The sequence below is a fragment of the Bolinopsis microptera genome, chromosome 13, assembly GCF_026151205.1.
Source record: "Bolinopsis microptera isolate Bmic1 chromosome 13, MBARI_Bmic_1.0, whole genome shotgun sequence".
Taxonomy (NCBI): domain Eukaryota; kingdom Metazoa; phylum Ctenophora; class Tentaculata; order Lobata; family Bolinopsidae; genus Bolinopsis; species Bolinopsis microptera.
In genome coordinates, this window is record NC_087084.1 from 3,987,415 (window position 1) to 4,004,920 (window position 17,506).

General features: G+C 34.8%; 1 protein-coding gene across 1 annotated transcript in view; it reads left to right on the plus strand.

The window, feature by feature from the left end:
• The window catches only part of LOC134824872 (uncharacterized), a 31,244-nt gene extending 14,339 nt beyond the window's left edge, over positions 1-16,905 (plus strand). Inside the window, exons 8-30 of the mRNA XM_063836853.1 lie at positions 361-415; positions 1,352-1,445; positions 2,860-2,948; positions 3,208-3,275; positions 6,641-6,730; positions 8,311-8,387; positions 8,591-8,753; positions 9,515-9,613; positions 9,984-10,122; positions 10,243-10,316; positions 10,605-10,714; positions 10,975-11,076; positions 11,338-11,453; positions 11,644-11,768; positions 11,930-12,034; positions 12,337-12,436; positions 13,250-13,401; positions 13,609-13,678; positions 13,830-13,960; positions 14,484-14,613; positions 14,822-14,913; positions 15,593-15,677; positions 15,993-16,905. Of these exons, the coding sequence (XP_063692923.1) occupies positions 361-415; positions 1,352-1,445; positions 2,860-2,948; positions 3,208-3,275; positions 6,641-6,730; positions 8,311-8,387; positions 8,591-8,753; positions 9,515-9,613; positions 9,984-10,122; positions 10,243-10,316; positions 10,605-10,714; positions 10,975-11,076; positions 11,338-11,453; positions 11,644-11,768; positions 11,930-12,034; positions 12,337-12,436; positions 13,250-13,401; positions 13,609-13,678; positions 13,830-13,960; positions 14,484-14,613; positions 14,822-14,913; positions 15,593-15,677; positions 15,993-16,147 (2,421 nt within the window). The 3' untranslated portion in view covers positions 16,148-16,905. The remainder of the gene's footprint in view (positions 1-360; positions 416-1,351; positions 1,446-2,859; positions 2,949-3,207; positions 3,276-6,640; positions 6,731-8,310; positions 8,388-8,590; positions 8,754-9,514; positions 9,614-9,983; positions 10,123-10,242; positions 10,317-10,604; positions 10,715-10,974; positions 11,077-11,337; positions 11,454-11,643; positions 11,769-11,929; positions 12,035-12,336; positions 12,437-13,249; positions 13,402-13,608; positions 13,679-13,829; positions 13,961-14,483; positions 14,614-14,821; positions 14,914-15,592; positions 15,678-15,992) is intronic.
• Positions 16,906-17,506: the final 601 nt, after the last annotated feature.

A 17,506-nucleotide genomic window follows, 5' to 3' on the forward strand; every position in this document is an offset into this window, starting at 1 on the left:
ATTTAACATCCAGATGTCCCGGACATAACTACCTGTCATCAAGTACCTTACTTTTAGTTACATTACATTGTTTTTAGTTAATGGGTCACTATGACTGGGCGGCACTGGTGACCTGGTGTGTTCAACTTCATCTTACCCGGATATATAATACTCATCAGTTGAGAATGACTTATAGTCCAAAGTTTGGTTGAAACTTAAAAAATGATAATATGGTTGACTGGGCACTATATTGCGGCGTGAATATACGTGATCTACGTGAAATGTGGTATTTTTAGAATTTTAAGTTTAACTAATTGGATAGGTATGTAGACTTTCTATAGTTGATAATGTATGATTTTTAAATAATGTATCAAATTTCAGTACCTCGGCGACATGATGACAAAGGGAACGACTGTCGAGTACAGTTATCTTATCGGTGAGATTTAATTACCATTCAATTTGTAACTGTGTTTTCTGCGATATTATAATCATCATGTGTTCTCTATACTTTGAAAACATTATTTTTGGGACCCTAAAATCGGGGTAAAATTTGTGCCGCGAAATTGATAACTCATTTATTATATATATTGGTTCATTCAAATTAGCGAAAATTGAAACTGCGAAAATGATCCGACTTTAGAAATCCGCGAAAATGAGTGCCTGTGAAAATACCTGGTTTTAAATCACATAATGCCAAGATGCTGCCGCGAAATCATTGAGATCGTGAGATAGCGGCATTTCACAGGCAATTTTGGCGGCAGTTTACAAGCAATATTTTTGACTCATCATGTTAAGTCAGAAATATTGAGCTTACAATTTTCCCAGACAAATTCCGAAGGAAGCATTTCATAGGTGTCATAGAGGTATCACACAAGTGATGGTGTTTATGCCTATTTGGAAATAAATTATAAACTTTACCATTGCTTCCGGGGGAGCCATAAAGTCAGAGTGTGAGATCACAGCTGATGAGCTGATGAAATGACTGGTGTGACTGGTGTGCTGGTGTGACCACATGGCATGCAAACTGCAATACGATAAACCTTCTGACAATAATTTTGCACTTTATCTTCTGAAACACGTACAGTTTAGCATGCTGGGTAGTTTGTAACATATAATATGGAAAATATGGAAAATATGGGCTTTCTCATAATAAAATCATGATGAAAACATCTGAGGTAACATTCCTGTCACTTTTAATCCTGGTCTAACAGAGAGAGAGAGAGAGAGAGAGGCTATTGAAGGGTAAGCGAACCCTCGTTCTTTTCTCTCACCAACCTTTTTACACACCGTGCGATAAAACATGCACTAAAACATGCACTAAAACATGCACTAAAACATGCATTAAAACATGCATTAAATCATGTATTTACAGGGTCCCTGAACATTGTACAGAATTGTGTGTTTTACGAGAAGTACAGTCCCAAACACATGACAGGTTACGCTACCACCACTGAAGTGTCAATAAGGTTTGTTAGTGATCTCTTTAACTTTAACTTTAACTTTAACTTTAACTTTAACTTTATCTTTCACTTTAACTTTAACTTAAACTTTAACTTTAACTTTATCTTTCACTTTAACTTTAACTTTAACTTTAACTTTCACTTTCACTTTTTTCACTTTCACTTTCACTTTTACTTTTACTTTCACTTTAACTTTTTTCACTTTCACTTTCACTTTCACTCTCTTCTTAAGTTCACCTGGTAACTTAAGTGAGTTGCAACTTTCTCACACAACTGTTTAAAAGCTGCCACTACTGAACTGTCAGTAAGGTTTGTTAGAGATCTCCTGTTAATCCACCTCTCACTAACCTGCCAAGCTGGAGACGATTAGCGCATGTTATTTTAAAGCTTCTGAAAGATCAACCTGTCGTATTATTGATATGTTCTCATAACCTTCCTACAGCTCTTTTTTAATGTTAATTTCGATTAACACAGAGGTATATTTGAGACTATATTATATTAACTTATTAATTGAAGTTAACTCTTAAGTTAGCCCATTATTTAAGGTGAAGGTCTACGCGAGATAATGAGATAATTTTGATCGAGTATAACAAAATATTCTGCTGAGCGCTTGTTCAGTTCCGATACAGCAACTATTTAAAATAGCTATTCAACTATTTAAAATAGCTATTCAAATGGACAACTTGCATGAATTGAACGAAATTGGAGATATAGCTGCATGCAACAGATGTTGGGAAAATCTGTTTCAAGGGTACAGTTTATTAAGGTATTTTTAAGAATCATTTTTGTCAGTAAGATCCTGTTTTATAATAATTCAACAAAACTTGTACTTACCCGTTACCGTTAACCCTAACCGTTATATATTATATATTATATTAACATTCCCTGTCTCACCTAATGAAACTGATTTATAACAAGTTTTAAAATAAGACTGTTAAAACACACCGTTATAAGTTACGGCGAAAAGTTTGTAAAAATGTTCATATATAATAGTTATTAGATACAGTTATGTAAATGCTGTAGTAACAGGGGGCTAGGTAAATTCACCACTGTTTAAAGCCTTGAAACTTTGAAAGTTATCTGAAATTACAACTGCTTAGTGGGTAAGGTTATATCCTTTTCATTATTCAGGCTCAAGTGAAATGACAAACTCTTGGAACTCCCGGAAAAAATTTATTTCCGGACCAGTTGATGATATAAGCGGCATTTCACACTGTCTTAAAAAACACACCAAAATATTTTTGGTTTGTTTGGACGTATATACTAAAACTGTGATTGAAGTTTAAAACTGTATTTTGTTTAAGAAACTACATCACAGTATCAACTAACTTCTTGTACTTCACCTCATCAGCTCCGCTTCCTCTAATTCCTTATCGATTTCACTTTCACTTTCACTTTCTCTATAATATTATCCTTTTAGGACATCGCTAAATCTGGTGGCCTCAACAATCGATCCTGACAGTACTTATCAGTTTTCAAACAGGGAACTAATCGAACTCAAACTTCATGGTGAGTAAAGTCGTATGGTAATTTCACTTTCTCTTTCACTCTAGCTCTCATCTTAAGTTCACCTGGAAACTTTAGTGAGTTGCAACTTTCTCGAATATACAACTGTTTAGTGTTTAATAATTATGTAACGTGTTAACATTGTCCCTGACTGGAGCTGAAGGTTTAACATTAACTTTTACTCCTCCACTTATACAACTATTATACAACTATTAAACATACATCATTTAAAGAAATACCCTGAAATGTTTGTAATCATCAGGAAAAGATTTGAAACAAGTCAGCTTGGTGATGGAATTTATTGAGCCAGATCTCCGCCCGTCTCTTAATGTTAGTGTTTTCTCATTTTTTTAATTAGTTAATTTACGACTTAATAAATTTATTGTCATCATTGAATAGTTTATCATAAAAATAACAGAAGAATATTTCTAGGGGGGTTGAGCCAGGTCTATTATATTTAAGACGTACAATCAACAATGTACATGATGTATAATGTGTGTTTATTTATCTACGGAACCATTCAGTACTGATTGCTTAGTAGGGATCGTTCACATATTATATTAACCAGATTTTGGCCGTTTCAGAGTTCGAAATGGCTTAAATATAAAAATTAATGGTTTCAGAATCCAAACCCCCCCCCCCCCCCCCCACATACTAACTGTGTAAGATTACAATAAAAAAGTGTGAGATATAAAAAAACAGTAAGATTTTCCGAACCCCCGCCTAGGCTGGCTTACTCAATGATATGTGAACCATCCCTTAAAGTTAAACTTTATTACTTTAAAGACATAACTAGTCCCAGTTTAAACATGACAACTGAATAAATATGTTGCATTTATTTGTGCACTATTGCGTAGGCTCTGGAAGTTTAACACTATAAGTAATAAGTATGATACTGCAAATATTTGTAATAAGTATGATACTGCAAATATTTGTTAATTTATAGGGAATATTTGCACTAAAATTTCATGAGATTTCATGAGATTTTATGAGATTTCATGAGATTTCATGAGATTTCACGAGATTTCAAGAGATTTCATGAGATTTCATGAGATTTCATGAGAATTCATGAGCTTTCATAATACCATCACTAGGCACTTATATAACATATTTTAATTTCACTGTCACTTTTAATTTGCTGCATAACAGCATTCTTTCAATAATTGGAAATTTAGGAATATTTCAATCTAATCGTTTACATACAGTGGTTGTGATGATTTCACGGGTTAAGGAATCGCGGGGATAGTCCGCTTTCAAGGAAACATCTCGTCATTTCTAGTCTGGAACGGACTATAAAGTAGTTTATAACAGACTATAACGTAGTCTAGACAGACTATAATGTAGTCCTTTAAGTTGTCTAGACCACTTACCCTCTCTTTTAGTGTATAGAACTAATGAGCTAGCCCTGAAATACACTCAGATATCTTTTTTTAAACACAGCGAGCTATCCCTTTTTAAAACACAGCGGGAAAGTAGTTTTATTGACCAATCTCCCCTCGTTTAGCAATGAATCTGTCAAGTGACATATTGACAGTAATATTTACCCTTATAGTGTGATGGGTAATATACAAGTTTAGGACACCTTTACTTAACAGCTTAGAGCTGACGGATTAGTTTTAACAGCAGAATCTGCAACAACTAAATTCTTGCATTGCCTAAACAACGTTATGGGCTTTAACAATTACTGAAAGTCTGCTGAGTATCGGATTATATTTTTATTTTCATAATAACCCGTAACCGTATATCGATGGAAATCATTCCAAAACAAATTCAATTTGAACTACATTCCTAAGTTGATCTGTGTTTTAAATCGCTTAGATTGTAAGGGATTTAACCACAGACCAATAAAGTTACAACAATTACATTAACCTTGTTTGGAAGACACCTGGATCAACAGTATCCCGCGGCCCCTTTTGACAAAACGTTTTGAATCGTTCAGCGCAATTATCGATTTAGTTTCCACGGAGCATTATAGCTGTGTTTCAGGTGGAATCTAAATGTTTAGTGTAGGTTGTGTGTATAAATAAAGTTGGTATAACGAGTAAATATAATTAGTATTTGAGGAATGTGTTTTAAAGAATCCCTCTCCGTTCTGTTGTGCAGATCAAAAACGGAGAAAATATTCCAGTTTACATACTTCAATCTGATCCAGTAATGGCAGATTATTAACATCGAGTAATGAAAATCACATTTTTGGTGCGACCTAGATGGTGTGATGCTGATTAACCTTAATAATGTAGCTATTTTAAGCGTGGGAAAAAATTGAAATTTTAAAGGCTAAATTTGAGAAATAACATACTATATTGCATTCCTAGGAGTTTACAGCCTGTAGGTACCCAGCTATAGCACTTTAAATAAACATGACAATATCTTTTCTCGATATTCAAAAATAAGACTGATTTATCTAACATAGATAGACTGTCCAGGAATGCTTAGTATTTGTATTATGACTAATTAATCAAAAGCTGACCCGATAAAACTGACCGAACTCCGTTTAGTTATACTTATACAATCACAATTACTGGTCGGCCGATTCGGGACATTTCTGATGTGGTCATGAACTCTCCAATCGTCTAAAATACTTAACAAATATTTAAGAAAGCTCAAACTATCCTCAATTTTAATGAGCTTGTCCTGTTTTAAAATTATGTTTTGTTGCAATAAACTATTTTAGAACTTCTGAATCTAATTTAAAAACGGAAATGAAATTATGTTAAACTTACAGCCCCCTCTTTTATCGGACCATCTATATTTATTTTAACCGACTGACCAAAATCTTGAGTCTGAACTAACAACATACAGATTATGATGGTATATTATCATAATATTATGATACTAGTGTAACCCGGCCTTCGGCCGGGATTTCACTGCCGCAGTTAAAAAGGGTAGGAGTAATTACCCGCTGAGTCAAAACCCGCATTAGGTGACCCAATAGTTTCTTAAACAATAATCTCATAATCAGTTATTTTTTGTGGATAATTAAGTCATTATTAGCCATGAGGCACCACATTCCATGATCATAAGGTCTGAACACCGAGTGTTACACCTCATCACTCCCGTCTTGAACCGCTTTCTATTTTTATTTAAATCGTTATAGAAATTAACCCTTGTTAACTCCGCACCACACCCCCATATTATATTTGAAAACACGCACAACATTGTCGTTTGAACTCTCTCTCTCTCTCTCTCTGCAGTCCAAACAGACCCCAAACACTAACAGTCCCCCTCCCCTAATAAGCTTATGGTATTACATTACAGCGAATCTTCCCGGGCTAACGCAATTATGACGCTATACTTAAATGCAGCTACATATTATACAGTAATGAGATATAGAGAGCAAGCCCCGTAACTCTTGCCGTTCTGCTCAAGCCATTTTATGCAACATTTGTGGTACAAAACCGTCAATTAAACCACTTACCACCGGCCGACTTTTAAAAAATTTGCTTATGGGCTTCATCAGAGTTTTGTCGGCACTATACCGAAAAACCCAGTCCCGTAACTCACACCGTTTTTTTTGTATAACCGTTCGGAAATTACACACAGACAGACAGACACACACACACATTCTGGTTGTTATTAAGTTGATACGATATTCATTTCATGTAATGAGAAATTGATGTTATTATTTATGAATAGTTAATAATCATTAATAAATCACTGATGTATTTATAGTTTTTAACCTGAGGATATTTCAGTTTGAAGAGTCAGGGGAAACTCTCAGAGAGTTAATACTTAACGGGTACGACAGTACTTCAACAGAGATCCTAAAAACGTGGCTTTATTTTGTAAGTTTATTTCTAATTTACCGGATCATTGGTAATGTTTGATGATATGCTACTTGACGACGTATTGTCAAGTATCAATGACTTGATGCATCCACAGTAATGTTAATAGTATTTAAGGAATTTTCTTAAGAATCTTGTTACGGGGATTGCTTTACATAATAACTATAATGCAACTTCAATAAGTTAATTTAGTCACCGTATAACTTTAATATTGATACTTTATAGAATTAGATGTGGATACTCGTGGGGAGGTGATGCACATATTTTGTTTACTTTAATAACTTAAGTACCTGTTCAGCACAAGAGGGAAGTGGTGCACATTTTGTATTATTTCACAAATATGGGGGGGGGGGGGGGGGGGGGGGGGGGGGGGGGATCAGGTACCAAGTGCCGTACGTGACGTCGACTAAGTGCAGTTTTGGAATTTACAAAAAGGACCCACCCAGTACCCACCCCCTTCACGGTACTAACTGCTTTTTCGGATGATATTTAGGACACCCACCCCCTTTTGCTGGCATTTGCGGTACTAAATGTTGAGAAATCACGGTACTAACTGTGTCTTGTAAATAAGATACGCACCCAGAAATTGCTGTAAACAGCTCATTAAACATTGGGAAATGGGCAAATTATACCCACTATTTAGTAGGGGTTTTGTTTTAATGTAGTTGAATTAAATAAAAAGTTACAAAAAAGAGAGCAAATTTTTAAAAACCCAAAAAAAGGGGAAAAACCTCAAAACCAAAAAAAACCCATTCCCAAAATTGAAATTTGTGGTAAAATGATTTTTTTGGGGGTTAAACACCCCCCTTAGTACCTTGAAACTGATTTTATGGGAAATGAGCAGCAGACCCACCACTCAGTACTCAAGTACTAACTGCGTTTTGGAAGAAAATATGACCCGCCCACCCAACGTCACGTCCGATTCTGACCTTATGATCCCCCCCCCCCCCCTGGTACCTCACCTCGAGAATCCACATTTATTAAGGTTATAATACTACTACAAGTATAATACTACTCAAGTCGTTATAATAAGCGTTGAGGTTCTTTTCAATATCCAGGCGTTGAGCCGCAATCAACTTTTATAGATAGTTCACACACCTGGGACGATTATAAATTCAGTAAATCTAATCATTGATAATCTTTGCAAAATAAGATAATTCCCTATCAAGAATTTTTGGCATGAACTTTATAAACGTCTCGATATTAACCTTAAAATGGAGCTCGAAAATAGATCTTGTAATTACTGAATCCCTGTGAGTTCAGGGTAGGCGAGTTTACTTAGATCAAATCATCTTATTAGTGAACTAAATTGTACCATGGCAACGTACAAATTACAAAGTTCGTTTATTCACCCTATTGAGATGATCAGTTCTGAACTTAGAGTTTATCTATAATAAAGTAGTGTGATGACGTCACGTTTTGTGATGACGTCACGTAGTGTGATGACGTCACGTGGTGTGATAACGTCACGTGTCACTGATTATTTCATGTTAGAATTATCTATTATTCTTAGTTAATGAAACTTTCTCAGTAGTCAGTAGCTCAATAAATCAACTTGGTGATATTGGCATATTTTTCAGATTCGTAATATTTATGTTGGGGTTGGATCAGACGAAGGAAGACAAGAATTTGCTCGAGTGAGGGACGTGAAGTTACTGTAAGCACATTATAATAAAGTCACGTGGTTTTGTGATTTATCACGTGATATTATAATCTTGTAATGCCTTCATAGTTCACCTTATGTGTTGTGATGACACTGCAGGGCCCTTTTTTTGTAAAAATATAAAACTTCCCAACTCTAATTTCACCCCCCCCCCCCCCCCCCTCCAATTACAAAACTTCCAATTACAAAACTTTCAGCCCATGGTTTATCGACGCAGCAAACGTAAACGGAACAGCTCAACTCCACTTACTGGCTCACAACTCAATTAAATCACTGAGAGCCCTGAAACTTACCGAACGGTTTATCGGTTCCAAACAGTTCACCACCGAGCCCCCTACCAGGATGCTGAAGTGGTTATTGGTGAGAGAATTTAGATTTAATTTATCGGATTTTGATTTATCTTAGTTAAACATGCTCGGTTTTAACTGATCACGTGTGAAAACAAATGTCACAACATTACCACTCCTCTGTAAGTGAAGGGCACGGAACACTCCATCACATACCTCTACACTCTACAACATGGTGGTGGTGATGATTAGTTTGGTGATAAGGGCGGCAACAGCCCAGTTACCAGGGGTGGATATGTGTCCTTATATCATACCTTATAGCTTATGCTATATATTGTATCTGTGTAGTAGTTAGAATTTAGATATTATATGTTATGTTAGTGGTATCTGGACATTTATCAATTACTCATTCATCATCACCTATACAATTACAGACTATTATATGCGAAATGTTATGATATTTAGTTCCGCTCCTTTCAGAGAGAGAGAAAGAGAGAAAGAGAGAAAGAGAGAGAGAAAGAGGGAGAGAGAGAGAGAGAGAGAGAGAGAGAGAGAGAGAGAGAGAGAGAGAGAGAGAGAGAGAGAGAGAGAGAGAGAGAGAGAGAGAGAGAGAGAGAGAGAGAGAGAGAGAGAGAATCCACATTCCATGAATCGTAGTGCAGGGTTACCTAAAAGTGTAAATTGGTTCTTTAACCCTGGCTGTAACAATAACCCTGACTTGCGGATTTTAGAGAAAACTACAGCCTATTTCAGATCATCGCTAAAAATACCGCTTATTAAATATGAAGAGTCACTGTCTTGAACTCTAAATGTTTAAAACCTTGTATTTTTCAGAAAACATGCGAGATTGATAGGTATGAAAAGTCGTGTGCCCTGGCTGTCGCGTCATCAGCTACCAGCACCTATCTTGCTCAGAACGGCAGAAGTAACATTGTAAGTTTTTTCTGCACAGTTGCACACCGCATAAGAAAAAACTGAAAAGAGTTGATTCGAATTAGCAGTAGATCCCTAAAAAATACGCCTTTCATCCCTTAATAAACGTATCGCGCGAATCGATTTTGCTGTTAAGGGTAAATTTGTTTCATTCAGTGTGATGCGCGCCGCGCGGTTAATTAGTTTAAATTACGCTTTGATATTAGATTTTGCACATGTGTACTCGATTTTCCATGTGTTATGCAAATATTGATGCACCTGCAAAATCAGCTCACATACGAAATCTGGATGCAACATGTTTACGACATTCAGATCGCGATAACTTAACTTAGCTCTGATCTTAGTAATCTAATCACCGAGAATTCCTCAGGTTACCGATATATTTGAGTTCCTGACGACACACATAACGAACAGTGTCGAGTTAGAGGAGAAGGTATTCTATGTAACGACTCTCGGAAACATGAAACTACCTGAGGCTACCAGATACTTACTGGACTTGGCACTTGATGGTTTGGAAACATATACTTAAACATTTTATAGTTTGTAGCGTGCAGATCTTGCTTATTATTATCCTGTTTCGAGGTAAAAACACGTACCTTGAACTCTGTAACAACAAATGCTCCAATCAGATAAGACACCAGAAGTGAGAAAAGCAGCTGTAGAGACTCTACATTTCCACAGTCCCAGCGAAGTTACTTTCGAGGTTTATAGTAGTGTTAGCTTGTTTTAGATAGGTGTGATGACGTCACGCCTATCTAAAACAAGATAACAGGGCCCTGTTAGCTTGTTTTAGATAGTACCCATTCTTCGTCCCCGTAGAACAACATCCAAATCTAAAAAGGAGGATGTGTTAATTGATAATTGTTCAAAGAGATTTTTATGATTCATTTGTCTTATCTTTTAACGACAAGCCTTTGGGACAAGAGGCGCTTAAGACAATAGATTGCAATGTTTGAAATGTCAACAAAAAATCCAATAAAGTAATTCGCAGGACAGATTAGGACTCCTGGACAAAGCCCTGGAAGAAGATAACTACGGAGCTCCAGCCCTTCATTACGTGCTCTCCTCCTCCCCTCACCACACTCTCCACCAACTCATACAGTCAGTTCATAGTTAATTAACTCAATTAATTAATAATTTGATTCAGTTAATTAATAATTCAGCTAATGTTCCTGCGCCGCTACAAATATTTGATCAAATTAGATCCAGTTAATGACATGTGAGATCACTGAAGAAAAAAACAACTGTATCATCCCAGTTAACAACATCTCAGTTTGATGTGTATCCTTAGTTGATACCTCCTTCTCAAACATAATCTTTATCTAACAACAGGTAATCCACACTTTCTGCTTTCATCTCAGGTACACATCATCTCGTATCTGCAGCGAACAAACCCACCATCTCTCTAGATTCTTCCTGAAAACTCTCGGCTCACTCAGCGACTCTAGGACTGATTCCGTCAGGTTCGTACAATAGTTAGCTGGACGATTCTATAAATTAATAGACGAAATGTTGGTCACGATTTAAAATAATTGCTTAATGTTTAGATTTTAAGTATCAGTTTAGCAGATTTAAGTAGTAAATTTAAAAATATGTAGAATTTTTTGTGAGAGACGGCCTGTGAAATGAGTTTATGAGATAAATAAATTAACCCTTCAGTTAAATAGTTTTAATTAGGTATTCATACGAATAATTGATATATTGGTTAATTGGTTTCTTAACAGGGCCAACATTGTACGAGATGAGTTGATTAGACTAAGATCTGACACAACATGTAGACTCTGCGCTGACTTGTCCGCTGAATCAGAGTATGATAGCATCGCACGTGACTATATATTTGGTAGGTAACGGCTTTAAGGGTACACAAAATTAACAAAGCAATCTTTCTTATTATTTGCGATATTTTTTCATCGTTTAACAAAATGTTTTCCATCTTCTTGCTGTTTCCTTCTTCCATAATAATGCTAAGCTCTACCAATAAATTTATAATTAAAATTGAAAATATGTGAAATAATGATCCTTGTTTCTAGGAAGCGCCATCTCGGGAGCAGAATTAGAGTTTGAGAGGTTTGGTGGAAATGGTATCAGTGGTGGTTCTACTAAATTGTCTCTAAAGTTTCTAGAGGCTTTTGGTCTTAATACCGACATTGTGCAGGTAAAATTGATAACTTTGAGGCAGAGTCCAATTACAAAAAACTGTGCTTTACTATCGGTCAATATACTTATGTGCAAGTCTAATATAAATAGAATCACTAATCATAAGTTTAAATTGAGATAAGATATATTTCGTCCTGTTAAACATTTGTAAACTTTCAGACATCTTTGGACCTACCGACAGTTGAAAACTTCTTAAACGATCTGGAGCAAGGTCAACTCAACATTGCAGTGAACGGACAACGGATAAAATCTACTCCCTTTAAGGTAATTTACGTAATTTACGTGATTCACGTAATTTAGGTAATTCACGTAAATTACGTTAATGTTACGGGCATTATTCAGAACAACCTATAAAAGGAAAAGTAACCTACGTCGAATGTTGCAGGTCAAGATTAAAAACTGGCAATCAGACTGACCTAAAGCCTTAGCTGAATTTAAATATCATTCACAGACGTAGCTTGTCTTTAAACAAAACTTATTAAGAACTTCATTGTTGATATATTCTTACTAATACATATTTATTAAATATTCTTGTTATCAATAAAAAGTGATAAATATTCCATCAGATTGGAGATATAGAAGAGGTAGACACGAATATTCTGTTATCTGATATCACTGTTCTTATCCCCACTCTGTCTGGTCTTCCTTTATCTTACTCAGTCGGAGGTTAACAATTAAATAATCAAATAATTAATACTCTTACGGATAATTGAATGCAAATAAAGAGTACCATAATTAATTATGGGTTTTGCTCATAGTCCCTTCGTGCTGCTTCTCTGCTGTTTATGATCCGCCAGAAGAATACACCGGACATTTTAAGCAAGATATCTCCGGCCAACCCTCAACAATTAAATAATTAAAAATTAAATAATTAAATAATTAAATAATTAAATAATTAAATAATTAAATAATTAAATAATTAAATAATTAAATAATTAAATAATTAAATAATTAAATAATTAAATAATTAAATAATTAAATAATTAAATAATTAAATAATTAAATAATTAAATAATTAAATAATTAAATAATTAAATGATTAAATGATTAAATGATTAAATGATTAAATGATTAAATGATTAAATAATTAAATAATTAAATAATTAAATAATTAAATAATTAAATAATTAAATAATTAAATAATTAAATAATTAAATAATTAAATAATTAAATAATTAAACAATTAAACAATTAAACAATTAAATAATTAAATAATTAAATAATTAAATAATTAAATAATTAAATAATTAAATAATTAAATAATTAAATAATTAAATAATTAAATAATTAAATAATTAAATAATTAAATAATTAAATAATTAAATAATTAAATAATTAAATAATTAAATAATTAAATAATTAAATAATTAAATAATTAAATAATTAAATAATTAAATAATTAAATAATTAAATAATTAAATAATTAAATAATTAAATAATTAAATAATTAAATAATTAAATAATTCTCGATAATCCCAGGAAGTTTAAGAACGACGAGTGCTGTGAGATCTGATCAGTTCCCTAAAATAACATTAGATAATGATGTGGGCATTTACCTAGAGACAGGTTTCAAGTTATCCGGAGCTGGACTCGGCTGGGCCACTAAAACAGAGTTCCATACTGAGTACCAGGTTTTTAATTAATCAATTAATTAATTATTTAATTTGCGGTTAATTTATTCTCACGATTGTTTTTTGTTAAAAACTGCATATTTTGCCGCTTTTGCTCATAATATATTCCTGAATTAAGTGTTAGGCAACTGTTCGCTTTAAGAAATAACTCTGTTTACATTTTGACTACGTGATCATAATTTTTGCTAACCTACTTCATTTTCCCAGGACGTACTTGAGTTCAAGGATGACATATCCAATAAACACACAATCGTTGAAAATCTATCTTTTAAAACTGGTTAGAAATGTTTTCTAGCTTTTACTCAGAATAAAAGGGCCATTTATGATATATATAATCAGCTTCATAATTTACTAACTAAGACAAAACACTAATGTGGGAATATAATTAATAAATAATAATCAGATAATCACACTTCCTCACTCCCCAGATTCCACCCTACCCAGTGAGTGGTCCTCAGTAGCTGACATTGCCCACTTCTTCAAACCCATGGTCTTTCTTAACTCGAGTTTCCTTACTACCCCTGATCTGGAGTCAACTAGTGATGCGCCCTTGTGTGAGGTATGTGTTTGTGCTGTGTGCTGTGTGCTGTGTGCTGTGTGCTGTGTGCTATGTGCCGTGTGCTGTGTGCTTTGTGCTGTGTGCTGTGTGCTGTGTGCTATGTGCTGTGTGCTGTGTGCTGTGTGCTGTGTGCTGTGTGATGTGTGCTGTGTGCTGTGTGCTGTGTGCTGTGTGCTGTGTGCTGTATGCTGTGTGCTGTATGCGGTGTGCTGTGTGTGTGTGATGTGTGATGTGTGCTGTGTGCTGTGTGCTGTGTGCTGTGTGATGTGTGCTGTGTGCTGTGTGCTGTGTGCTGTGTGCTGTGTGCTGTGTGCTGTGTGATGTGTGATGTGTGCTATGTGCTGTGTGCTGTGTGCTGTGTGCTGTGTGCTGTGTGCTGTGTGCTGTGTGCTGTGTGCTGTGTGCTGTGTGCTGCATGTGCTGTGTGCTGGCCTGGCGGCTGTGTTTACTGCAGTATGCCCATGTGCCTTTTTGGGTATCTCCTGATCAATAATCATCTGCTAATTTTCTCTAGATTTTTCAGACGATAGAAGAGGAGATGTTAAGTGTAACATTCGAGAATAACAAAATCCACTCATTTGACCCCAAGAGTTTCCTGGGAAGGTGGATTATTGAAGAAAATTTCTCCAATATTGACCAAAACCATGTCTACGGTTTGTTTAATTTCAAACTATTATATTTATTTAATATTTATATACTTTTTAAATGTAGAATTATTCTCGAAAATGATAAATGTGGGGATGATGATTATGGAGCCGCCATCGTACTCGTCAAATCCGATATAAACTACAAATCAGACAGGAATTTGTAAACTTTAATTTCACAAGCATCTACTCAGCACTAATCCAAAAAACATTGCAGAGCTATCTCAGTTTGATTGTCGCAAAAAACGACCGTTTGAGGGTCTAGTTATTACAGATGAGGAACACAGCACTTATACAGTCCAAGTCCAGGTATAGTAAGAAAGAAACTATGTACCGTTCACATTCCTGCAGGAATATTAACGGTATCTTTTTTCTATCATCTTCAATTTTATTCCCATGATTTTTGCAATCATCAAGTCATTCGGTATAAAACTAAAAGACAGGTAACCAGTTTTTCTATTCTGATGATTTTCCGTTTATCAAAGCTTTCTTTGGGAATAGAACTTTGAGTACCTCAATCGTGTCTTGTGCCATCCAGAGTGACCCTGTAGTCATTCAAGAAAAATTCAGTCAAAACAGTGAAATTTGGGTCCCGGAAAGCTGAAATTCGAATATTTCTTACTGGTAGTATAGGACATATTCAAAATTTTCATTGCATCAAATTTTTCTCCGGATATACTGCTTCCAGTACCTTGATGGCGACTTGTGTCACTCTGATCGACCTCACTGATTGGTCACTGGTACAAATTTCAGTCAAAACCGCGAAATTTCGGTCAAGGGGACGGCAGAAAAGCTCTTCAAAAATCTTCCAAAATCTCTTTTTCTATAGGGCCCTTTTCTTATTAAACATACAACAAAAAGTTACATATTGCCATCCAATAGTAGTGTATATTATAACTAATAATAATTAATATATTAATTCTTTCGCTGATCTTTACTAGTTTGAATTAAAAAGGCTACTATAAAAGTTTTAGTGTGATTATTTCAGTCGCTTCACGGAGTGTTGTCTGTGGGAAACCACGAGAGAGTAGAGTCATTAGGAGACTCAACTCAAAGGAACCTCCGTCTCACTGGTAATATTAATTCTCACTTACTTTTACTTACTTACTTACTACTTACTTACTTACTACTTACTTACTTACTACTCACTGGTAATATTAATTCTCACTTACTACTCACTTACTACTCACTTACTTTATACTACTCACTTACTTTTACTTACTTACTTACTACTCACTTACTTTTACTTACTTCGGTAGAAAATTGTCCCATTAATTCAAAAAGCTATCAACAAAAAGACACATAAACCGTCCAATATATGGTTATTGGTTAGGTACTAAGGTCCAAATACTTATGATCCAAAGACCTCTTAACAATGATAATTACAGGGTCACGTGACGACCTCATGTTAGTTCTCGAGAACCTGACTTACTTCACGCCGTCTGATTATTCCGGACCAGAGCTGATAACTTTATCTGTGGAGCAAGACGGGGTTCCTGTTACCGTCAGTCTTATCCTCTACGTTACTGGCACTTGCTTGTAGAAACTTGCTTGTTGGCTCTTGCTTGTAGATACTTGCTAGTAGGCTCTTGCTGGTAGGATATTTCTTGAAGACACTTGCTTGCAGAAAGCTGGGCGTGCTTGAAACTATCCTTTAAACAAAACTTGTTTGTACTGTCTAGTGCGTGGGAATAGCTTATTTAAAAATTGTTTAATTTATGATCTGGAAATCGCCTGTAATTAAATTCTGTAATTTGATATTTTCATAAACCCACTCTGGCACTTTCCTACAATTACCATAATTCGGGAATCACGAGATTGAGATTTGCACTTTTTATATCAAATATTTGAGCAACATTTAAAATCACCCAACATAGAATAATGCATTGACATGGTGATGGACAATCTGAATTTATTTTTAAATTTGATACTTTTTAACAATAATTTATACCAACTCTTACGTTTTCTAGCGATTACATACTGATTATACAAGCGATCTCTTAAACTTAAAAGTTAAATTCAATCAAGGTACAAATTGTATGACCCGGGTTCTGGGTTTTATTATGAAAATTATATCCGATAAAACAGTGATAACGAGCGTTACTTAATGGAAATGCTATTGGTATGAGCATGTAGATTTACTTTGAAGTTTCTTTTGGATTTCCGATTTTGTAAATTTTTATCATGAGTCTTTGTTCAATGTACAGATCATAAACTAAAATCATTGTTTGCCATGATCATATGTATTAATAATATACATAATAACATATTACAATAATACTATTATGTATTCACCTTTTACATTTTAAAGTCGGGATGTTATTTATTTATCAGCGGTTAGAAAGCTAATAGTAAATGCTAGAATCATTATTCAGTACCTCAATTTGGCCTCAGTTAAACTGAAAAATATCAAATATTTTCTTGCTCAGTACAAATTTTGTCGTTCGCACCTAAAAATAAATTGTTCTTCTCTCGTTCGTCCTCTAGAAAGAAGTCCACTTCAAATTCACAGTCTTGAGGAACGTCAGAGGCGGAGAGAGACTCCTCTCTGTCACCGCCTCCCGCCCAATCTAGCTGTTGCACTGGCATCACTGAGAAGAGAGAAACTTTACTTATATGCTAGAGTGGTCTCAAGGTACTGCAATAATTTCACAGTGAAACAGAAAAGTGCAAGATATTATGCTATTATCTGTTAGAGGTTTAATATGGACAATTTGAATTGTAGTAGATTTTAAAGATTTGTACCTAAACTGCAACTTTCAATTTCCTAGAATTATTCTCGATTACCTCACTAACCAAAAGCATCTGTATTCTCTAGTGGAATATCCTGCACTTCAAGTTCAAGTTGACCCGTGCCGAATTCTTGGTCGGAAGTTCCCATTTGCTGTTGTCCCATATCCAT